Here is a 24,675-nt window from a genome sequence, read left to right as displayed (position 1 = left end):
ATGTGAATACATTGCAACGTTTACTATGCCTGGATATACCCAATTGAATCGGAACGTACTCAGTGTGAATTACCTCCGTGGGGTTGGCGCCCTTCGTGGACATGCAGATGGCGGTCTAGGTAACGAGTAATTGGCGGTACTAGGCAATTAAAATTGGTGGTACAATAGACAACGAGAACCCGCGGGCACATCCTTCAGCTCGTAACCCTCTGCGTGCCCTTCGTTAAGTCAATTTATTTCTTTTTGTTTCCTTCGCTCGCGCGCACAACCGATCGACCCGTTTGTTTTGCACAGTACTAACTCTGCATAACGAGCGTGGGAGCCCTTGCCTTAGAGACGGGAGCAATACATCCACTCATCAGTGGGGACTCCGCTGAGGGACTATATAGTGCAGTGGGTCTGCTCGCAGCAATGCACGATCGCAATGCGATCCGACCCACTCGTAGACGGGACAGAAACTAGTGCAAGCGCCGCGCGGTCTCGTCGAGGTGAATGTTTTACTACTGCTTTTATTTTTTTCTCGCGAGATTCCTCGGAGAGCCGGCTGTTATAGAGACAATGGTGGGCTCGCTCGAGACCCACTAGGACGACAGCCAGACAGAACAACGCCTTGCGCGGGAGAAAAAGTAAAAAAAAAAACACCGTCTCGTCTACAGGCCTGCTGCTGCTGCTTCATCGGGTCACACTGCAAGCTGGCCAGGCAGACTCATTGTGCCCGCCGACAACTACGGGGTCGGGGAAGCATCGAATTATATGGATTCGCCCCGAGCAACCCCCCCCCCCCTTCTCTCGGTTCCTCCCAATGAATCCTCGTTCCCATCGCTTGCCTCTAGTTCGGTCCTGTCATGCCCTGGAGGAAAGCACTGGAGGAAAGGGAGGGGGGGGGGAGAAGAGAGTTTATCAGTCGATGGAGCAAGAGCGTCGTAAGAGTCGTGCCAGTCCCGCTGAGTCTTTCTACGCCCGTCGAGTTCTGTACGCCTCGTATTATTTCCTGCGCCCGCACTGTTTCGTTTTAAACAGCTGCCACTTCTTGGTTAGTCGGAACGGAAATCGAACGGATAGGTGTCTGTCCTTTCGATTCGTTACCCCCCCCCTCCCCCCCGCATCTTCTGTCTTTCTTATTTTCTTTTGACTATAAATCTCCTGACTTTTTCTTTTTTTTCTCGCGTTAGGTGCCACACACACACAAAAAAGGAGGAACCCAAGAACACGCAAACGAAACGGGAACTATATTATTCGTCCGCACCATAACAGTCACTGTACTCGGCTCTGTTGCTTCTGGTCGGAATTTCAACGGCCGGCCTGTTAGATATGGTCTGAGATGCGATGGTCGATCGCGGTGGGTAATATAGCTTCTCCGGTAGTTCCCACCAGACCCAGCAGACCGCCGAAACGAGCCACTGAATTAATCGGAAATCCACAAGCAAAGATTCTCACTGCCTCCACTTCCATACGCATTAACGCGTAGACGCTTAGACGTGGGTCTAGATTCCCCTGCTTTAGAACCGCTACGAGGCCCTAGCCTCCACCGCCAAGCCACTGCTCTGTATTAGCAAGGGTATTGGGAGCAATACGAGGCAATCTCGAAAGCGGGGCGGGCTTCGTCTTCTTAACTATACTGGGCCAATCATCCAAGCAATAGTGTGTGGACGATCGAGGATGGGGTGCAGTGGGGGGTGCAGAGGGGGGCCGCGTTCCGCCATCACCACTTAAGAATGCCAGGCAGCCCGGCGCGGAACGGCAGGCCGGACAAAAAAGCACCGCCGCGCGAACAATGGCCTGGTCAGGGCGCAGATTGCCCTGGCGCACTCGGCTCCGTGCTGCGCCGCCTACGTTGCGCCCCGTCGCCTCCCTCGTAATTGCGTGCAGTGCCCGAGCATGACGAAACAACGTGGCCGTGCGCCTCCTCCTCCTCCTCCTCCTCCTTTTCCAGTGAGTCAGATGACGATGGGGAGAGCGCTGCAACGAAGACTGCGGAAAAAAATGGGCTGCTTTGCAATGCCCCGATAGTACAGTGCCCGCTGCAGGCTTTCGGGCCCAGAAAGAAGGACGCTAAAGGGGGCGCTCCCTCTAAGAACGTTTTCGCTTAATTCGAACTCTCCGATAACTCGAAAGAATCCCGAATTCCCTCCCACCGAATCTGCAGAAATCAGATGGCCGTTTGACCAGGAAGGAAAAAGGATTCAAAGCGGTGACGTGACTTCCTCTGCCTCGTGATTATTGACGCTTCGGGTTTTCATTGAACAAATAAAGCACATGGCCGGATAAAGTGCCGATTATAGCGCCAGAAATAGTAGAGTCGGCTTGCATAGCCGCGTTTTGATACGGCAATTCGACAGTGCTGAAAAACACGGAAAAGTGCCCAGGCCTTTCAAATGCCCCGACAAGCTCAAAGAAATGCTGTCTGTCTCAGGTATGAGTAAGACATTACAGCGCGACTTCGGACAACCGCACCAAAAGCGAAGGATTGACCGTTTGGCTCTAGTTGGTCCACCATTTTGAGTGCAAAAGTTAGCGCAGTAACGTGGACCTGCAGGGAACAGACGTTCGACCGGTGAAACCGTGCGTCTTCGTCTCTTCCCTGTGTCCGTGTCCAAGTTCTTGCGCTCAGTGTTCCAGTCAGCTCAGAAGGAGAGCTGCACCTCCGTTAATTCTGTGTTTCTTATAATTCGAACCGTTGGCACGTTTTCCCCGTCGAGGTCGAATCAACGACTCTAGTTCCTCGCTGCATATGTGGGACCGCGCGATCTATTTATAGGCGCCAGAGTCTTCGCCTTCGCACCACTGCTGCACGGAACTAAAGCGTGACACGCGGGATCGACGCTGCGCTCACGTCATTGGCCGCGGTCTGAGCAAGAGCGAGCGGGCGACGCAGCGGCGTCGTCAACGACGGTTGCTCGAGGTCGAAGCCGATCGCCAGAGCCTCCACGCCTCCATTGTTATACACGGAGAGTAGGCGGCGGCGCTGGTGGCGAAACGGCACAGACGGACAGACAGACCCGGGCCACTTTTCCAATCAAAAAGGGCCGCTGCGGACCGAAGCCTAGGAGGCGTTGCCGAAGCCCCCTCACTGGAAGGCTCCCTCCCTCCCTGTCTCCCCGTCTCCTCCTTTCCCTTCGCCTCAAGTTTTATTGCTCTCCTCCACGTCGCTACCCTCCTCACCCTGTTTCCTTTCCCGTCCTTCTCGCCACTGCTTTCTGCTGTCTTCGTCGTCGCGCTGAGACGGCGCAAAGACGCCCAGCGAATGCGTGAAAAGTGTGCAGACGAGACGTTAAGCGGGATGTTGCGGGCCGAGACGAACAGCGTCGATCTTGCCGGTCGGTCAGTGTTAAATGCGTGCACAGAGTTTGCGAAAACCGTTTACGAAGCAACTCCGCGCGCGCCAGAACGGGCGCGTCCCCGTATGTGGTCAACCCGCATGCTTGCAGACAACCGGGACTACTAACACAGACAGAGAGAGTAGGCGAGTAAACTGACACATACCTATTCCTTCGCTGTTCGACGCTTTGAAGACCAATGTTCGACAAAGTGACTTTTTTTTTGGCACATTGGCTACGTCTGCTACGTCTACTAATCTTGTCTTCGGAAGAAATTGACGCCATCAGAGTCTCCATTTATTTAATTTCCCAGAAGGAAATGCGACGGCAGCGCCATCGCATCACCCTGACGTCATGCTTTCGGGCTTGTCTTCGGGTAGCGATAGACTGGTAAGCGCCACATAATCTTTCCTGATCGTCATCGTCATCAGCCTGGTTACGCCCACTGCAGGGCAAAGGCCTCTCCCATAGTTCTCCAACAACCCCGGTCATGTACTAATTGTGGCCATGCCGTCCCTGCAAACTTCTTAATCTCATCCGCCCACCTAACTTTCTGCCGCCCCCTGCTACTGATGAAAAGCTGTATAAAACGCGAGGCTAGAGTCAAAGAAAAGTTTGCATTGCGTTCTCGAAAGAGAGAGAGAGAGAGAGAGAGAGAGAGAGAGAGAGAAACTTTCTTCAAGAACCCCGGTCCATGTTCGCAACGAATGAACCCGACGAGCTGGTAGCCACAATGACAACCATGTTGCCGCGAGCCACCTGTACACTGTCGCCCGGACCCCGCAGTGACAAACGCTCACAATCGCCCTATAATACCGCCGCGAATGCGGTAGAATAATTTTCGTCATTTCGCACCGGTAGCACAGTTCAAAAGGCCGGTTTCGTGGAAAGGAAAGGTTGAAGGCATCATGAATGGTGCGCGTGCTGGAGGAGAGAAGAATCAAAAGGCACAATGGGTCGGGGGAGGGGGGGGGCATATAGTACAGGTGAACACCGCCGTTATGCACTATATTTCCAAAGGCCACACGCTGGGTTGGCCGGGGGGGGGGGGGGGGCGCCAGGAGCTGTCCCAGCTTGCGCAACGCCCTCTATATCGCGCCGAGACAAGCCGAATGCTTTCGCGCAACGCCGCATAGTAGGTTACACGCCTACGTCACGAGCTGAGTAGACACGTCAGCGCCGAGGGCGCTCGCACAAACACACACACGCGCGAGAATACCGAGGCGCCCGTAGCCGGCAATCGCAGACGACAGACAGACGGCGCAGACGACAGACAGACGGCGCAGGGACAGTCAGGTCGGCGGCACTGTCTCGCTCGCGTGTGCGTGTGTCTGTACGTGTGTGCCGGCGTCTCGATGTGCCTCCGCGCACGCTGAGACGGCACGTTTGTTCAGCGCAAAACTGCAGCACTGAATACTGCGCGCTGCGTATCCACACACACACACACACACACCCATCCTGCAGCCCGTCTCTGAGTCTTGTGCGGCGTCGTGGCCTTTGTCCCGTTTGCTTTATTCTGCGTTGTTTTCCTCGAGTAGGCTTAGCGCCCGCGACGCCGGAGCCTTCTGGCATGACGCAGTGCCTGACACACCGGTAGTGCGAGTAAGTGTGTGCCCGCGCGGTTAGCAGCAGAGTGATACGCGCTGCCGACGTCCTCGTGCCACTGCGCATGCGCGAACGGTGCAGTTGACCTATAACTTAAGCCGCTGCGGCTTCTTTCTGAGGAGCGGAGTGCGTCGTATACTCGACGTCGCGTACGTTGGAAGATTAGTCGAGGGTGGCTGCGTGACTCACTGGGCAAAACGAACGAAGCTCACTCGGATTCTCCCGAAAACGTAGAAATATCACGCGTATACTGAAGAAACTCACTCAGACCTCTATATACAAAACGACTCCAGGACTCACTCGGACTCTGATGCGTCATAGTTAGTCAGACTCGGGCGCGATATCAATCGGGACTCGCGGGAAGGTACGAGTGAATCGACTGATGACTCACGGGGTCACCGACCTCTGCCAGCAAGACATGATAGTCGCCTTGTTGCTCGTACACCTCCTCGTGTCAGCTACGTCTTCTTTCTATGGCGACACCGACAGAGTCATTACCGCCATCGTCATCAACTTTTAAGTTCACCGCACACGGATAGAAGCGTTCCTTCGGGAGATTTCCGATTACCACTGCCTTTCCTCAAGCAAGCACCACTCTCTAGGCACCCAAATTTCCTAACTCATCGCTACATATTTTATATATAGATATATTATATATAAGTTCCCTGCCATCTTCGACTGCATTCTCGTTCTCTCAGCGGACAGATTGTTTATTTATTTATTTATTTATTCCTCAAATGCCCCTGGAGAGGGGTTTACCTAATAGGAGTTGCTGTGTTTCTTTTTCTTTCTATTTTTACGAGTTCTTTTCACTTCACCTTATCGGTCACAGACTCATTACAGCGTCTTGGTGTCGAAGTCCACAGTCGAACGGTTTCCGGAATAGCATTGCTGCTATTAAAGGAGATGCTTTCTCTCTATCACTGTGTTTGTTTGGCGTGAGTGCGTGCATGCTTTAGCTTTCCCTTTTTATTTTTGTCACTCCTAAATTTCAGAAGCAGAAAACTATTTAGCGTTTCATCCCATGTTGCCGTCAGTATCTTCAAAATATTCGTAGTCAAGTCGAGTCAGACATTATTTCAAACACAAAGGCGAAAGGATGCCACATATATTTTGATAGCGCCTACTGACCCTTACAGTTAGCAGCTGGACTTTGTTTGAATTTAGAACGCATATGACATGAACGCACATGAAACAACACAATACGGCATATACTGACATTGTCGAGGTGAACAATGTACCAGAAGTCAAGCCAAACAAAGAAATTCGCGCGATGGACATAGAGATTCGATTTTCACTATTCGGACACCCCCGTTTCGAAGCTGATCAACAATGACACCTCTTGCGACCACATTTCTTTCGGGCCGCATTCTCAGACAAGCGATAAACACCGTCTTCGGTAGAGGGTTTCCGTCCTACCCGGGGTGGGTACGGGGGGAGGGGATGACTCGAATTTCCCAGTCTTGCATACCAGAGCTCGCAGACCGCCTCGCAAATACGCAACACCCCACTCTGCCAAAGCCCGGTGTATATGTCGCACCGATTCTTTGCCTCATTGCCTCTTTCATCGAAATGTTGCGGGACCTGCAAGAAACACCGCCCCCACCCTCTATCGCCTCCTACCCCCCCCTCCCTTTTCTTTAATTCAACCGTCCCATTCCTTTGCCTCCGACGAAGTCCCCCTTTTTCCTGAAGTCGGACGCAAGGGGGTTCGACCCTGCGCTTTTCGAGGTCTGAGCCGCCGCGAAAGGCGGGCCAGTCGGACACAAGCCGAACATGCAACCAACGCGCCCTCGAAGATCAATTGTGGGCTTCCGACACCACCGTCGACGGCAACAAAACAGGCGGCCCCTTAGGCCGCAAGACTGTTTTTCTTTTTCGTTCTTCTGGGAAGGCCAAAAAGCAGGGCGGTGGTTGAAGAAAGAAGAAACAAAATAGAAAAATAAACGGCCCGGGCAAAAAAAAAAAGAAGGTGAGCGAGACTGTATAGCGGAGTTGGGAGGGCGCAGCTGTGTGTAATAGCCAAACGCCAGACCCGCGAACACACACGCATATACACGCACACACACACTTGCGTTCTTTACAGCGATACGTGCGTGCGCATGCACATTCTCGGGGTGCAACGAGCCGAGACCCGAGAGTGGCGCGACCCGTGTGTACGGGGCGACAATTTGGCCCCCCCTTACCCCCCCCAGCCCCCCCCCCCAAGCGCCCCCCCACCCACCCAGGCCAGCCGCCCACCATCCCGTTACACCTACCACTTCCCCCCCAACGACCCCTTCTCGAAGCCGCCCCGCGTAGCTCTTGACCAAGTTTCGAATGAGTGAACGCGAAGTGGGGGCCGAATCTGGACCTTGGCTGGCGTTTCGGTGACAAGTGTGCATTGGAGAGGAGGGACCACCGAGTAAAGTGGCGGTGTATTCGGTGACACCTGACGTCACCACAGCCGATGGGCGTCGCATACGGTTCATTGTGTCCGAAGAACGGCGTGTCGTGCCCCAATGTCTTCGGAATGTGCGGTGCGGGGCTCAGTTGGTCGGTCAGTCGGGCGGTCGATTTCCCGAACGTGCTTTTTTTTTTTCTTATTTGTTCTCGAGGAGCGTAGTGGTGGCGGGGGAGGGGGTTTGAACAGTGAGTGGCACGTACTTACTGCCGCGTTCCTGCAGGACCGGAGCTAAACTTTAACCGTCCCTGCAGTTAGTACCAGTAGGTCGAGTTGCGATCTAAGTAATATCGCCGCGCTTTTCTTGGTCCGGTCGTTTTTTGTGCTTCCGTGTGCTCGGGAGGACCTCCGTGGCACCGGAAGTGCACAACAGGTGCTCCAGAAGGCATTTCCGGAGTCGGAGCGAAAACAGCGAACGGAATGTTGCCAACGGGTCCAACGATGCGTGGTTCGTTGCGTCGAAAGAACGGGCAGCTAGCACTCCCGTTGCTATTGATATCGGTCAAGACTGCGATTGACATCCAGGGCTCGGACCGAAAGTGTCCGGCCGGCCGGTCAATTGTCCTTGACGGAAACGAATTGCCACAAAATAGCAATGCTAACAGTCGTTATACGCTGTTCTCTCCATTTCTTTTGTTTAATGAGTGCGTGTTCATGTGCGTCCACATATATATATGTGTGTGTGTGTGTGTGTGTGTGTGTGTGTGTGTGTGTAGGCTGCGTGTGTTCGTATGCGTCCATTTGTGTGTGTCTGTCCGTGTGTGCCCAATTCTGCGCCCTCCGAACGCTCTGACTGCGCGTGCGCGCTTCCTTGCACGGAGTGAGCGCGAAGTAATTAACGACGTAATTATGCGGGTGAAGTAAAACAGCGAAATAACTAATGGTCTCCTTCCGACCTGGCTATTTCTCGGGACCTCACCTACCGTAACGATTTCCTGTTACCCTCCACGTTCACTTCCTCAGGTTGCGTTTGGCTATACGTTGGTTCCGCAAACATTCTTCTTTTTTTTTTGTTTGCTAATCGAAATAGGCGCATCACAACAAGTTTTTTCCGGCTGCTAAGCTAAAGAACAAGTATTAGGTGACGTAGCTCCTTTTGATGACGAATTATCTGGCATAATACTACGTTCCATAGTCGGCAGACGACTCTTCTTATCCCATCCGGTTTTGTGCCGCACATAACATTAGAGAGTTTTAGATTAACGGCCGCAAGCGGGCTTGCGTACGCAACTAAAGATGACGCTACTGCGCATGCGCAAACAGAGACGTAATGGTATGCGCATGCGCAGTATCGTATGCAAGCCGCTTGCGTCCTCTAATAAAAAAATTCTCTATTCTCTCTTCCAATCGTATCTTTAACAGATACCTTCTGTTTAACTAGTAGAAGCCCAAAGATATTCTGACGCATCGAAAATAATTACGCTGGTCACATTTCTCGTAGCACTGCCGGTACTACAAGGATGATTGCGCCATGTATAAATGACGGATGATAGATGACCCGCTGCATATACTTCTACAGGACAATGTCGTCGTATAGAACGCAAGTGCGTAACATGGATGGATGATTCTGAAGTAATAAAGGCACTCTGAGGCTGCGGCAACTGCTGGCGTTAACGTTCTTTTGTGCATTGGCAAAAGAAAGAAAGAAAAGAAGCGTGGTATAAACAATGCTTTGAACATCAAGAAAAAGAAAGCAACAAAGACCTCATGCGTTTGCCTGCAAACATTCCAAGACATTCCAGGGACAACAATTATAATTAAAAGCAGGAAGTCCCAATTGCGCAGCCGATTGTCGCGGTTAAAGAAACCGCAACTCAATTAGACAATAAACGAACGAGGTAACCACCCGCAAAATTTGCGCGACCGCCGTTCATGGCGCGCAGTAGCTTCTCTCTCTTTCTCTCTCTCTCGGAAAAGAAAGAAGAAAAAGAAAGAAGAAAAGGAACAAAAGAACTTCCGGCTGTACGCGTCCTATGCGCAACCAAAAACACGCGCAGCCTCTCGCGATGCCTAACTCGGCTGTTCTTGCATTTTTTTTTCCTGTCTTCTCGCCAAGACACGCAAACAGACCGGTGGCGGTCACCTAAAAGAGGCTGGACAGAGAAGTAAACACAAAAGCAACAAAACAAAAATGAAATTGAAAAAAAATGTCTGTAGGGTGAAGAAGGAAATACGTAAAGCCAAGCGGAACGCAGGCGACACCTACGCGCGCACTGCGCCACCGGTACGACTCGAAGATGCCTCGTCTGCCGGCAGGGGGACACCGTGCAAAGCCGAGTAGTACGGGAGACCAAGGATACGGGCAGGAGGAGTCGATGGAGGCAGAGACAAACAAGAAGCAGAATCCACGCTTAAAGTGGTAGGGGAGAGAGGGAAGGGAGGGGAGGAGAGGGCGCTTCGGAAGCGAAGCGGACTGCCAGCGCCACCTAGCGCGCAGGAGAGGCAGCAGCAGCAGCAAAGAGGAGTGGCTGAGCGCGGCATTTCTTCTGGAAGCAGAGAAGACAAGATGTACGCTTATGAAGTAGAAGAAAAGAAAACGAAAAAACAAACACGCACAAAGAAATACGCAAGCGTTTGAGTCAAGGAAGGAGATTCGGCGAGGGAGGGGCGCGCCTGGTGGCACCTCTATCACCTGACTACACTTCGGAGCCCCCCGCCAACGGACACGACGGGACAGAAAATGAGGAGGAGGCTTCGAGAACACGGCAGCGAGGAAGGAGCTAAGGCGAGAGACGAGCGTACGACGTGATGGCCGCCGAGAAGAAGACTCCCGCTGCTTCGGCTTGGCTTGCCTTCTTACTTGCTACAACGCGGCTCGGCCGGGGGAGGCCTCACGCGACCGTGCGTGCGTGCGTGCGTTTGCGTACGTGTACGAGCACCTTGCTCGCGCTTGCGGTCACTGGCCCTCGGAGAGGAGAACCTAAAGGACAGCAATGGTGTGCAGAGGGGGGGGGGGATAGGATATTGGGAGGGGGGGGGAGAAGCGACGTCTACGACTAAGGCAGTGAAGGGACGGAAGAGAGCCTCTTAACGCATCTATGCCCCCCCCCCCTTCCCTACGCTCAGCCCCCTCTTTTTCTTTTCTTTCTTTAATCCAATGCTTCTCAACTCGAGCCCCATCAGAGCTGGCCATCGTGCTATAGACAGAGGGCGAGAAAGAAAAGAAAAATGAGACAAAGCGAAAGAAGAAGACGAGCGATGGTGCGCGGCCGCCAAGAGCCTGCCTGCCCGCTGGGCGTTTTTACGAGCGCCCGATAAAAGGTGCTCCCCCCCCCTCCCCCTCCCATTCTCTTGCCGCCGCCACCATCTCGGGGGCGCACTGACTCGAGCCGTTGCTGCAGGTTGACCGGACACGGCCGAGACGTCGTTCGCCAGCGTCTTCGCTCTATCTTCTTCTTTTTCTTCTTGTTCCTTCGGCCGATCCCTCGGCGCACGTTCGACGACTACGACGCGGAGTGGAAGAAGGGGAGTACGGAGTATACGAACTAAGGTGGGGGGGGGGAGGAGGAGATGCATCGAAGAGAGTGGGGGGGGGGGGGTGAGAAGGCACGGCATTAATTCCGCAGGCCCGAGTGCTTCGCGGCTGTCCCGTCGCCAACCCCTCCTGATTCCTTCTTTCTCTCTTTCAAATGACTTTTCGACGTGTCTTTTTGTTTATTTGCTGCCTTGTTTTGTCTTTTGTTGATGTTTTCTATTCCGCGTCGCAAGCTGGCAATCCTATAAGGGAGTGCTCACGAACGACGCTCCTTCGCAGCGAGCGTCGCTGCTTCCGATGGCCATCACGCCTGGGCTGGCTGTCGCCTGTATTTAGGCGACCCGAACAGAAGGGGGGGGGGGGGGGGGGCGTAGGCAATTGCGTTAGACATATATATGTATACATATACCTACGCAGCGTGGTTCCACGGGAGGTAGCTGAAGAACGCGAAATCAGTATTCAAGCGGCGAATGCTGCGAAATTATGAGGTCAGAAACTTAAACGAGTCGACATCTAAAATATGGGGGGGAGCCGTTCCCTGATGCATGGTAAATTAGCTTGGCGCGAGGTGGTTTTCGTCGGGGGAGCTGCCAGCCGCGCTCAATTTGAACGCAGCTGTGCGAACGATTCAACGGTAAACTTCGAGCCGGAAGGCCGGGCCGGCCGAGGTATTGAACACGAGGTTCGCAAGAACGTAAAATCTTAAGCCGCACGAAACGCTGACGTCGAAAACCGAGGTCGTGGACTCCGTAGTTCGGCGCCCGCTGAGAGACCTCTCCGCATCTTGCTTTTCACAGCAGTACTCCGAATGTGACGATTTGGGCTATACGTGTAGTTAGGTCCTGCAGCGCGCCCAGTGCACAAAATACATGTATGTGTCACCCTTCTCGATGCATCGACAGTATGTTTCACCCCGTGTGCGCATAGGGAACAATTCTAAGTTGCGTGCTAAAGTTACGAGAGGATAATTCTGTTTGTTACGAAAGGTTCCTGTCTTTTTCGTCATCTTAAGTATACGTTACTGTGCTCTGACGTCAGCTATCTGACTCACCCCTTCCTCAACGCTCTTTCAATACGGCATTACGCGTCGTTCGGAATATAGGGAACAATTCGAAGTTGTGCCGAACTTTCGGATAGAAGAATTATCTTTGTTACGAAATGCTGCGTTTTATCTTAAGTACGTCACCTCGCTGAGACGCCACCAACCACCCATATCTCTTTCCTCAACACCCTTTCATGAGCAACATTACGCGTCCTTTGCATACAAGGAACAGTTCGAGGTTGCGTGCGAGCTTCCGACAGAAGAAATTTCTTCGCTAAGAAATGTTTCTTTTTTTTTTATTCTGTAACTTACGCACGTGGCGCCATATGTACGCCACCCAACATTACGCCCTATCTTTCCCAGCTATTCCTTCCAAATAGAAAGAAGAAGAAAGGGCGCAAAGAAGAGAAGCCTTCTTTTTAAGGTTATCACGGAAATAGAACCCCGCATTTACTGCGGAGGAAAAAAAAAAAAAAAACCGCAACGTCGGCGAGCCAGATGTGCTATTCCTCAAAGCTTTCCTGCCGTTAGGTTAAGCCGACCTTGACATCCCAGCGGGCACGCAACGGGGAGAGAGATGAAATCTGTGCGCGCCGGACAGCTAAACTTAACCAGACGAGCAAGCCTTTTTCTGTAACTATAAAAGTCCTCGCCCCGGGCGAATAAGGAAGAGCCGGCGCGAAATAGCGGCGTGTGAATGCAAACACATCGGCGCGAAGCGAGAATGCGTCCCGGTCATGAAACAACGCTCGGCATACTGAAAAGCTTTTAGAAACCAAGTCGTATGGTGCGTACACGTACTCTCTCTCTCTCTCTATCCACACACACGCACGCGCACGCACACACATTCCCGCGCCCGCAGGTGGGAGGGGCGGCAAATTCGAGGGGGGGGGGGATATTCTCGGCGACGGAAGCATTCTGGAAGGATGAAATGCAAAAAAAAAAGAAACATGGAGTCGAACGCTCGCATTCCAACCAATTAGGCCTCGTTCGAGGGTGCGGAAATTTGCAGGCCTAAAATTGCTTAGGCTGAAGCGCAGGACAGGGGTATAATGGGAGGGATTCGGGGGGGAGACTCCTTCCCGTAGTGAACTTACATGGGCGGATAATGACTATGACAATAACAACATGACGTGAAACCGAAACAATGCATCCCCCCTCCCCCTAGTCCCTACCCCCCCGCCCCTATAGTTTCGCTTTGGGCTCGTTAGTACGTCATACTCATCATACTCGTCATAGGACTAGGTGTGCGTGTATCACTCGGTGTCACTGTTTAGTCCTGTGGTGGTTGCGCTACGCCTACGGACTTTAGGGCGGAACCGCGCTTCCGTTCCCAGCCGAACGCTCGAAGATAACCGGCCAGTTCTCGAAGGTCAAAAATATTTCGCTGCGTTTTACTTGGGAACGAAGCAGCCAATCCGGCTAGGGCCTGTTTTATTTTGCGAGGAAACAGGCTGGTTTTCCTCATTTTTTTTTTTCTCTCCGAGTGGTGGTGGTATACGTGTATAGCGACTTCTTCGATAAGACTCATCGTAATCGGGCGCATGCCCAAACGGCAGCGCGTGCGTATCGGCGTTCGCCGTCAGACGGCTTGGCGTGGGTATAGGATATCTCCCTCTGCCCCACGCACGACTCAAAGCCAAGACAAAGCCAAGATCAAAGCCAAGCGGGATATCCCTCCCGGCGACTGATTACCGCCGTGCCGCGCCGTCGCTACGTGCTTCGCCTTCGCATATCGACGACTGCAATAGCCTCCAAGCTCCGTGTCGACCCGGCGCCACGCGAGGCAATCTCGAAGGCCATACTCCTACAACGCGAAGTGAACTAGCGTTGCCCCAACGCAGCGTTTTAATACAAACTTACTATAGATCCAAAATTGGCTAGAATGCCAGACTGCGAGGCACGACGTGCGCTCCGGGCCTTGCGGTAATGACGACAGAGGGCGCCACCGTTCCGTTGAGGAGAGAATCTACACTACTGGCCAGGCATCACCTGAAGAAGACGCGATGCGCACACTTCCGATTTCCACACGAGTGGTCGATTCCCACTGTGGGTATGTGGCAGGCGCATCAATGACGATGGAGACGAGAATAATAACACACACACACACACACACACACACACACACACACACACACACACACACACACACACACACACACACACACACACACACACTTCATGTACCTTCTGTGCTTCCGCGCTCCGAAACAACTCCCGAGAGGCGTCGATATCGAAAGAAGTTCGGCTCTGTCGTACTTCTGTCGTACAAGCCAACTGCAGTTGGCTGGAGCACATACAAAAACTCTCTCCGAGCTGGTCAGTGGTGTATTCACCACGGTGCAGTCTTGTAGGCTGCCGTAATAGGGGGCCTCGACGTGCGAGCGGAACATCAGGAACACTACAGGTTGTGGCCGATTGCAGCGCCGCATTTCTCCCCTAGTGTAGGCTTTAGTAAACACTGCAGTGTTCACGCAGAGCGCAGTGTTAGAGCGCATCGCGCGGCGGGAAGGCGCAGCGGAAAGGCCGGGTCGTGGCGAGAGCGGACTGGCTGGCTGAGGTCACGGCGCATGCGCGACAGGGTGGAGGGGGGCGAGGGGGAGAGGGTTCATCTATCCACGTCCCTGCACTCCGCCGCTTATCAGCATACGTGAGGTCCTACCTGCCTCCGTGCGTCTGCGTGCCGCAGTTTGGCGCGTCGGAGAACAGAAACAGAAAACTCGCCACCCGAATGCCTGCGCCATCTGAATAGAGAGGGAGAGAAAGAGAAGCTTCGTCCGCAGCCCGGGGCGTTTGCTTGTTATGTGTTTCTTTTTTTTTTATTCTCTCGCGCGTGTCGTCGTTTATCACAAATTTTATCCGCCGCGCACTGTTTTTGACAATTCATCTTTTTCGGAGCCCACAGCGTGCGAGCCAATAATAAACGCTTAGTTCGATGACTCCCAGAACGAGTTATGAGCGTGCGATGTGTGTAAGCCTTTCGTGCGGCAGAAGACCTCGTGCAATCCGAAACTTCCGGCGAAGCGTCGGTTTGCTAGCACGCGGTTAAAACGATTCCGCATATCGTAACCGCACTGAACTCGTCGCACAACAGCCACAACAGGCGCAGATGACGAAGTACACATGTCGCATAAAACGTCATCCCGCTTAATTCGGCCACGTTAAATTCGGCAAATAAGTTCTGCGGAAACGTCGCAAGCCGGAGAAAGACTCGTGACAGGGAACGTTTTCCTTTTCACAAGTCCGCTTCCATCGTGCCTGCAACAGAATGGACAACTGGGCTAGTTGGTGTACTTGCATCTCGGAACTGTATTAGCGCACAAAGACGAGTACCAAGCTAAAAGACAGGACAAGGCGTTTAAGCCTTCTCCTGTCTTCTATCGTCGGAAACGCGTTGTCCTGCATTCCCTCCTCGCACTCGTCTTTGTGCGCTAATACAGTTCCACGAGGCAACTTGCAAGCAAAGAAACGCGGACTTCCGAGATGTCATGCCAGCGGCGATCCCGGAGGGCGACGCCGATGGCGCATCGAGGCCGAAGCCAATACATGAGGGGCGAGGATTTTTCTTTAAAGAAGGATAGATATAAAGTGAAAAAGAAAAAAAGAAGAACGTCGCTGCTCTTCTCCTTCTGCGTAGGAAAAGAAATTTATACGCGTTCTTATCGCTCGCATACGCACGATCGGTAGGAGCCCGGGCGGGAATATTGTAGCCATGGGGGAGCCAGCTTGCGTAGAGAGAAGCCGCGCGTATGCATCTGATTGCCAATGCGTCCCTCTGGCCTCACGGAAAGATTGATTAGGCAGTGGGGACCGGGCTCGACCGCGGGACGCTGAGAAAATGTACCGGCAGTGAAGTCTCGAGAGCAAAAATTGAAAAAGAAAGAAGGAAAGAAAGAGAGATAAAGAGAAAGAAGGAAAGGAAGAAAGAAAGAAGGAAGGAAAGAAAGGAACGAAGAAATAGCCAGCGCTGAGATTTGGGGGAAGGGATGGGAGAGCGGCAGGGCCGGGGCGAGGGTGTGATTGAGAGTGCAGAGAAAGAAAGAAAAAAAAGAGAAAGAAAAGGAGAGAGATAGCGAAGACGTGCGAAGCGGTGATGACGAACGAACGCTGTTCGAGGAATAAAAGCGCCCGGGCACCGCCAGCAGACCGCGGCGATAGCTCGCTCGGCGCGGAGGATTATAAAAAAAAAAAGATCTACAAAACGGAGACGACAGATAGCCATCTTTCTTCGTGGCATTAAGACAGACAACGGGTAAGAGCCAGCCAGTCGACGAAGGAATAAAGAAAGAAAAAAAAGGACACGTATAGTTTCCATGCGGAGAGGTGGAGGGGGGGGGGGAGGGGGTACTGAAGAGGTCGGAAAGGGGTGCGTGACGGGAACTCCAACCGTATAGGAGTCGCAGCGTGAAAACAACTTGCGCACGGTCGTACGAAAAGAAAAAAATTAATAAAGAAATATAAAAAGAGCGGAGTCGAGCCCGCGAGGTCGAAATATGCGTGAGTAAACAAATGGACTTCGCCAGAGCTCACTCTATCCTGGGCGGGAGAGGGGGGGGGGGGTGTGACTGTCCGCCAAAAAAGTTCGAGCGTGGCCCGCCCACCTCGCGACCAACGAAGCCCGGCCCAAACGGGCAGGGACTTATTCATCTACGCGGCTGTGCATATACACTCTAGACTGCAAAGAAGAGTGCTCTTGTGACTCCATTTACGGGAAAGTGACTGCTTCTTCTTCTAAATGACTCCCTTTTGAGGAGGTTTTTTTTCTTGCGCCTCCGACAGGGTGCGCTTGCCCTGATTGAGCTCGCGTCGAATCATAGTGAAATGTACTCTGCTGAGACTGCGGTAACTAAAATGGAGTCATAATGGAAAAAAATCAGCTACTGCCGCATAAAGGGAGTCACCAGCACTCCCGTTTTTTATTTGAGTGTGCTTGCAGGGCGAATGAACTACAGACAACTCGATTATTCTATGCCTTTTACGTGACCACAATCAGTCTGAATGTAAATGTTCTTAGAATAGCAAAAGAATATTGCTCCTCCATTAACGATCACTTTATTCTGGTATAGTGTATGCGCAGGAGCTACCCTCTCGGTCTTCCTTTTTTTAATCTTCCTTCAATACACGAATGAAAGTGTGAAAAAGAATAGTCAAGTCGGTTGTCTGAAAGGAGAAATATCGAAGAATCGTGGGTGTTCACACTTGCGTCTATACAGGGCTTTACAGGTGCACGAACGCCTTGAGACAGCAAGCAAATGAACCGGGCTAATCTTCAAAACTTACACGCACGATGTGACCTGTAGTGATTCGGCACAGAGGAAGGAACGAATCAACTAGAAAAAATTAAATTATGGGGTTTTACGTGCCAAAACCACTTTCTGATTATGAGGCACGCCGTAGTGGAGGACTCCGGAAATTTCGACCACCTCGGGTTCTTTAACGTGCACCTAAATCTAAGTACACGGGTGTTTTCGCATTTCGCCCCCATCGAAATGCGGCCGCCGTGGCCGGCATTCGATCCCGCGACCTCGTGCTCAGCAGCCTAACACCATAGCCACTGAGCAACCGCGGCGGGTCGAACCGACTAGGGCGCACTTTCGCGAACGGGTCGGAAACCGACGACCTCGACAAACGGGACCATTAATCAGGGAACGAGTCGTTACACGGTGCAGCCAACCGCGTTAATTAGCGTTATCTCTCAGGCCGGAGGAGAGATTAACGCGCGGCCCGTAATCACCGGGAAGGCGTGTTTTAACCTTGACCGGGGGACTCATCTTTCCCTCGCTTTCTTTTCTTTTTTTTGTCACTATTTTTTGAGACGTCTCCTTGCAACCATAACCGTACAAAGGCCTGCGTAGAGCGCAACGACGATCCCACAGATGATTACGTCGGAGCCCTCACGGAACACAGTGTTGGAAACACGGAAGCTTAGGGCACTGTGTTACAACGAACCTGCAAAAGAAGCAAGGGACGGTTTCCCAGTAGTTTTGTATACACTGCATGAGAGCGTTAACCTATAGCAGCGTGGGCACAGATGCAGCCTGTCATAAGTATTAACGAGTATAGTCTCGGAGGACACTTGACAGCGAAGACTGATTGTGTGTGTGTGTGTGTCATTATATATATATATATATATATATATATATATATATATATATATATATATATATATATATATTGAAAGTGGTTTTGGCACGTAAAACCCCAAATATTATTATATATATATATATATATATATATGAAATAAAGAAACGATACATTAATGAAAATGAAAGCGGATAAAAAAACAACTTACCGCAGGTAAATCGTTCCCCACCTGCGGCAAGTTGTTTCTTCATCCACTTCCATTCCCATTAATTTATGCTTTCTTTATTTCATTTATTAAGCACAAGTCATTTCCCCTGTGTGGTCCTTCGTATCAGCGTTTGTTGGCCTCTTATAATATGACTAATAAAAATCGGGCCCCTCTGTTAACCCCCTTTCTTCTCGTGTGTGTGTGTGTGTATATATATATATATATATATATATATATATATATATATATATATATATATATATATATATATATATATATATATATATAACTGACGGCGGTCTGCTCCGGACCGCCGTCAGCGGTTGGCGCAGAGTGGATCATGCATCCTGGGACCTCGAGGAGGCAATCTTTAATGCTGGCGCATTTTTCTCAAGCGTTTACCTCTAAATCGCCACTGAATGCAGGCGTGCTTTAATGCTGGCGCATTTTCCCCAAGCGTTTACCTCTAAATCGCCACTGAATGCATATCTCTCCCTCTCTCCCCATTGCAGTGGCGCCCCAGCGGAGGGTGGCGCAGGAGGAGGAGGAGGAGGTGGCGGAGCCTCGCACGCCCTGGTCGTGCTGCCCGGTTCCTCGGTGCCCACGCTAGCGGCGCTACAGCCACCCGAGCCCACCGGCGAACTAGCGGCCCACGAGGTATGCGCAGGCGATATGTGCGCGCGCATGCGTCTATACGCAGTAATAGAGAGCTTTAGTTTAGGGGGCGCAAGCGGCTTGCGTACGCAAGAACTAAGGGTGATTGTACTGCGCATGCGTAGACCCCTACGTCAGCGTCTGCGCATGCGCAGTACCGTCGTCCCTAGTTCTTGCGTACGCAAGCAGCTTGCGTCCCCTAAACTAAAAACTCTCCAATGTGTGTGTTAGTGCGTGTGTGTGTGAGTGTGCGCGCGCATGTATAGTTATCACACCATCATTGGGTTGGACTAACTGCAGGGCCAGTTTGTCTGGTACGTGTCTTGGGAAGGTCAGTCGGTGCTCAAAATGGACGAACGCACGGAAATAGTACACACGTGTGAATGTAGTCACTTTTACGTATATTTCTTGTCACAAAAGGTTATATATATATATATATATATATATATATATATATATATATATATATATACACGAAACCTCACTGCTAATAAACAGTCCGCAGATAGCGCGCGTGCTTTGACGTGCACGCTGCCACACATGTCTCATCAACCGATTCACTACAACCAGTGCAGGACTAAGGCCTATATCCAAGCAACCGTATACACACCTTGCGCTACAGCTGACTCGATATAAAGGAGCTGCAAACTTTCTCATCTCCTTCCATCACGTAATCCTCGGCTGCCTTAATCACCATTTCCTCGAGGCGCATTCCGCTGCTCGAATTGCGCCACAGGTTGTAACCTCTGTACGAGTGAACGCTGTCGGCATTAAGAATGCGAGTTAAAAAGTCCGAGCACCCGCGCCCACGGTACAGCGCGGAGGCTGTGGTGTTGGGCAACTGAGCCCGTGGTCGTAGGTTCGAACCACGTGGTTTGAACCCCGCATTCCGAAAGGGGGGCGGAAGGCAAAAGCGTCCGTGTACGCCATACAATGGGTGTGCTTTACAGAACCCTAGGTGGTAAAAAAAAAATTAAACTAGAGGCATACCCACACAAGACGGCGTTCTTCACAATCAGATCGTGGTTCTGGCACGTAAAGCCCCCAGAATTTTTTTTAAGCCTAAGCGCTAGTTTGGCTCTTCTTGCCGCCGCCATCTTCCGTAGTCCCCGGGTCAAAATACGGGTATAACATCCGTACACGAGGACTGCAAAACCTGGTCTATATGGGCTCATCGCCTGCATCAACTGCTACACTCTGGTATTTTTTGGAAGGTGCTGAAACGTATGCGTGGTACGTACCCAACGTCTGCCGACTCCTTAACTCGTTCTCGGCGTTGAAAGAAGTATACCTGGCAAACTCGTTAAACAGCCCGATTCGTTTACGTCTCGCCGACACCGTCAGGCAAACGGCGGTGCAGTCACTGAACACGCGTTGTTGGTGAACGGGTTATTTTCTTCATTCCATGCTTCTACGGGGGGGAGGGGGGGGGAGGGGAAGGGTGCTGCCCATAATGCGCGTATGCTACAAATACAGTGACTGGCAGCGCTGTGCTTCGGTGCACTGCCGCCTGTTATTTCATGGCAAGTCACGCGCCGTACAGGCAGGATTTGTGATAACCGGAGAAGATAAGCACCGCAGCACGAAAAGAAGCCCAAAAGTGAAAAAACAACAAGAAGAAAGCCGTCTACGAATACCGTCAATAGCGTACTGCTGTTGGTGGCACATCTAAGTGACCACCTATAAGGCTTATCGAATGGCGTTATTAGTGAGCGATGCGTCCGCAGGGTTCTATAGCCAGGAAAAGAAAAAAAAAATTAAATATGGGGTTTTACGTGCCAAAACCACTTTCTGAGTATGAGGCACGCCGTAGTGGGGGACTCCAGAAATATTGACCACCTGGGGGTCTTTAACGTGCACCTAAATCTAAGTACACGGGTGTTTTCGCATTTCGCCCCCATCGAAATGCGGCCGCCGTGGCCGGGATTCGATCCCGCGACCTCGTGCTCAGCAGCCTAGCCAGGAAAAGAAGGCGACCATCGAGTGCTCAGAATAACTCGTTGTTGTGCGAGTTGGTGCATACTAGCAAACAGTTTTACAACTGCGCAAATAACAAACGACCACAGAGAGCGATCGCAAGGACAGGCGCGCAGACTCGCAACTAATCTTCATTCCACAAAGACCACATAATAAGTGTGCATCCCAGAAATATACCACTGCGCGTGCGCGGAAAAAAAGCACAATTACACACACACAAAAGAGAAACTTTCTGTTCAAGCAACATGCAACCTAACTACGCCCTTCAATAAGCATCCTCTCATAGTTAAACAGATAAACAGAGGTGTCGCTGACACAGTCATGTCCACCCGCCGTGGTTGCTCAGTAGTGGCTATGGTGTTGGGCTGCTGAGCACGAGGTCGCGGGGTCGAATCCCGGCCATGGCGGCCGCATTTCGATGGGGGCGAAATGCGAAAACACCCGTGTACTTAGATTTAGGTGCACGTTAAAGAACCCCAGGTGGTCGAAATTTCCGGAGTCCTCCACTACGGCGTGCCTCATAATCAGAAAGTGGTTTTGGCACGTAAAACCCCATAATTTAACACAGTCACGTTCTTTCTTAGACGATACGCCTCGCGTAACCATCTCACTCGGCTATCTCGACAGTATCTCCACTTCTTTCAGGACAGACCTATACACGGGCACACCAAGCAGACGGCAGGAAGGTGCCCACTCGCTCTATTCCTAGTTGACAATTCATGCTCACGCAAGCGTACAATCACTCACCTTCCTGTACATAAGGATTCGTCCTTGTGTCCTTGTACGCTTACTCTGTAGTAGTTTGTTCGCGCAGTTATAAAACCGTTCGACTATCGAGTGCATACGCCGCTGCCAAGATATATAGCAAGCTCCACAAGCGGTGCCAGTGATGCCGTGAATTGTTTTCACGAGCAGCGCTGTTCGAATAAGTAACCGACGACAGCGGCTGCGTGTGCGTGTTGCCATTAAGGTAGGTGCAGTTGTTGACGTAGTTTTCGTGCGCGAAGCGTCCCGCTGTGTTTCCAAAGAACGCTTCGTCGCGCGCGCTCGTTCCTCTCAGGGACAGCGCGCCATCTTGTTTCACGACGTCGAAAGTGCCGTCCGTGTATCTTCGCTCGGCAGCGTGGGGAACAAACAAACATGGCGGCGTTTTCTTAAAGTGTACACCGCGCGATTGAAACAGCTATTCGCGCAGCACAACACGCGGACCCGCGAGCGTGGCTGTCTCCCTACCATCGCCGCCGTCTTCCGCCCAATTTGACTCCGACGCACGACGGTAAAGACGCGCCTGCCAGAAAGAGAGGTTGCTTCCATTACGCCATGTTAATGCGACAGCGCTTAAGGAGACCGTGTCGTAGAATGTCCGGCGTCCGGTGTCGGACGTCACTATGGCGAAAAGAAAGTTTCGAACCAAATTACGAACCACGCATACCCAACCACTTTTTCTACCACAAACGTTGCTCGTACCTTGTCTTTCATTCTTTACAAAGTTATTCCTCGGAATTTTGAGAACGGCAGCCCACAAACAGAAGTAAAGAAAGAAAAATAGGAAAAAACACCGACAGCGCATGTCGTTGATGATAGCTTTTCTCAGAGTGAAATATTAAAAGTGTGAAAAAAAAAATTGTGTGGTTTTACGTGCTAAAACCACTTTCTGATTATGAGGCACACCGTAGTGGAGGACTCCAAAAAATTTCGACCACCTGGGGTTCTTTAACGTGCACATAAATCTAAGTACGCGGGTGTTTTCGCATTTCGCCCCCATCGAAATGCGGCCGCCGTGGCCGGGATTCGATCCCGCGACCTCGTGCTCAGCAGCCCAACACCATAGCCACTGAGCAACCACGGCGGGTAAAAGTGCGAAACAATAACAGGAGGTCGACCCGCGCAAGAGGCCGCGTTTCTATCAGAAAACTCGCCTTCGTACATAGCGTTCGCAGCCAGCGTTTCCCGGTAAACGTTACAGTTACATAAGCTGCAGTTGCCAGGAAGCATGAAAAGAAGTAAAGGGTCATTGAACGCTATCGCGTTCGACTCTTAAAGGCGAAGCTTAAGCGTCCTCCAAGTTTCTTTTTTTTTTTTTGAATAGCTATCTTCAAGATAAATAGGCAGCTGCTTCACTCAACGGCAGTATAGTACACGCTGCTGTAGTTTTCGGGTCATGCTCGAAAACACTGGTCTTGTGCTGTGGAGTCACAGAAAGGGTCTCTCTGTATGTGGCACAGAACACAACTCCTCTGCGTTTCTCCCTGAACGGCTAATATGTGCGATGCTTGAGGCACCATTTTTTTTTGTTCGTATGAAATGCAGATGCGAAAGGCATCTCTGATAATTTACATTCTGCGGTTTCACGGGCTAGACGCACGATATGAATGTGAGGCCCGCCGTAGTGGCAGACACCGGCATACCATTGACCACCCGGGATTCTTTTAACGTGCACCTAAATCTAAATACGCGAGAGTTTCTTTTCTTTATTATTATTATTTCGCTGCCATCGAAATGCGGCGGAGGCATCGTACCCGCGACCTACTAGCGCTCAGCATCGCGAGCCATACTGCTAAGCCATCGCCGCTGATGGAATTCATGTTTGCTGGTGTTTCAGAAGTTTGTGCACTTGACAGAGATAATGCTTATGGGGTGCTATTCTGCAACCAAGGACGTTTTATGCACAACGTATTTTAACATCATTTCTTTTTTTGGGGGGGGGGGGGGGATGCTCTTCTGGACGTTGCCAAATTCCGCCATATTGTTGTCAAATTCTCCATCTTGTCGGCTCGCAATGGCCCAAAGGACCGCTACTTTGATTAGCTCAAAATGCCGCCACCACAGAATTGGCCGTTATGGTGGTACCGGACGGTGTCCTGGGAATAACGCTTCTGGACAGTGACATTTAGCCATATTGTCGCCCGCGCCATGTTTGCGTTTTCATCCAATCGGAGGGGCGTCTACAGCCGCCCGCTCAGCCAATCAGAGCCGACAGGATGGCGAATTTGATGATGTGCTGGAAATGGAGCACACGTGGAAGAGCCTGGCTCGATACCTAAATGATTTTGCGGCAGATGGTTTGCGCTAAAATCATAGTGGCCGCCATCTTGGTGGAACTAGCCCGTCGAGAAGCGGCGTAAGCAAAACACGTGATGGCACGACGGTCGCGTCATGCGCCGGGCGACAAATCGACGACTGGTAATCAATAATAATAATAATAATATTTGGGGTTTTACGTGCCAAAACCACTTTCTGATTATGAGGCACGCCAAAGTGGAGGACTCCGGAAATTTTGACCACCTGGGGTTCTTTAACGTGCACCTAAATCTAAGCACACGGGTGTTTTCGCATTTCGCCCCCATCGAAATGCGGCCGCCGTGGCCGGGATTCGATCCCGCGACCTCGTGCTCAGCAGCCGAACACCACAGCCACTGACCAACCACGGCGGGTGACTGCTAATCAAGAGAACAGACTGGTGGCCTAGTTGGTACTGCATAACTTAAGGCAAAGCGTAAAAAGAAAACAAGAGAACGAAGTCACTTGGTTATCGTCTGTTCACACTTGGAAGACACTTCGTTCTCTTCGTTCTTTGTTGTTGTCTTCGTGTTTTTATTTTTGCGCTTTGCCTCAGGTTAACTAAACGTAACAGCGCAAACATATAAGACGAGCCACAAAGAAAGACACGACACACACTGGCGCTGACTAACAAGTGGAGAAGTATGTTCAGAAGTATGTACCAACTAGGCCCAAATGAAGTGTTGCCTCAGGTTAGTCTGATAATCCGGTTAAAAAAAGAACACTCACCGTCAGAAAGCAAAACAATGTACGCGCTGCCGTCATCGTGGCCGCCATGTTAGGGTTAGGCACTGCGTCCCCGACGTCACG

At 51.5% G+C, this 24,675-nt stretch overlaps 1 protein-coding gene across 5 annotated transcripts in view; it reads left to right on the top strand.

Moving 5' to 3' along the window:
* The window catches only part of grh (grainy head), a 154,801-nt gene that overhangs the window by 100,169 nt on the left and 29,957 nt on the right, over positions 1-24,675 (top strand). For 4 of the 5 annotated variants that reach the window (XM_070540355.1, XM_070540356.1, XM_070540353.1 and 1 more), the window contains exon 2: positions 18,687-18,831. In XM_070540355.1, the coding sequence (XP_070396456.1) occupies positions 18,687-18,831 (145 nt within the window). Of the gene's footprint in view, positions 1-18,686; positions 18,832-21,627; positions 21,776-24,675 lie in introns of those variants that run through there. The other variant, XM_070540357.1, reaches the window with a different exon arrangement.

The sequence above is a fragment of the Dermacentor albipictus genome, chromosome 6, assembly GCF_038994185.2.
Source record: "Dermacentor albipictus isolate Rhodes 1998 colony chromosome 6, USDA_Dalb.pri_finalv2, whole genome shotgun sequence".
NCBI classification, from domain to species: Eukaryota; Metazoa; Arthropoda; class Arachnida; order Ixodida; family Ixodidae; genus Dermacentor; species Dermacentor albipictus.
This window is presented reverse-complemented; position numbering and strand designations above follow the sequence as displayed.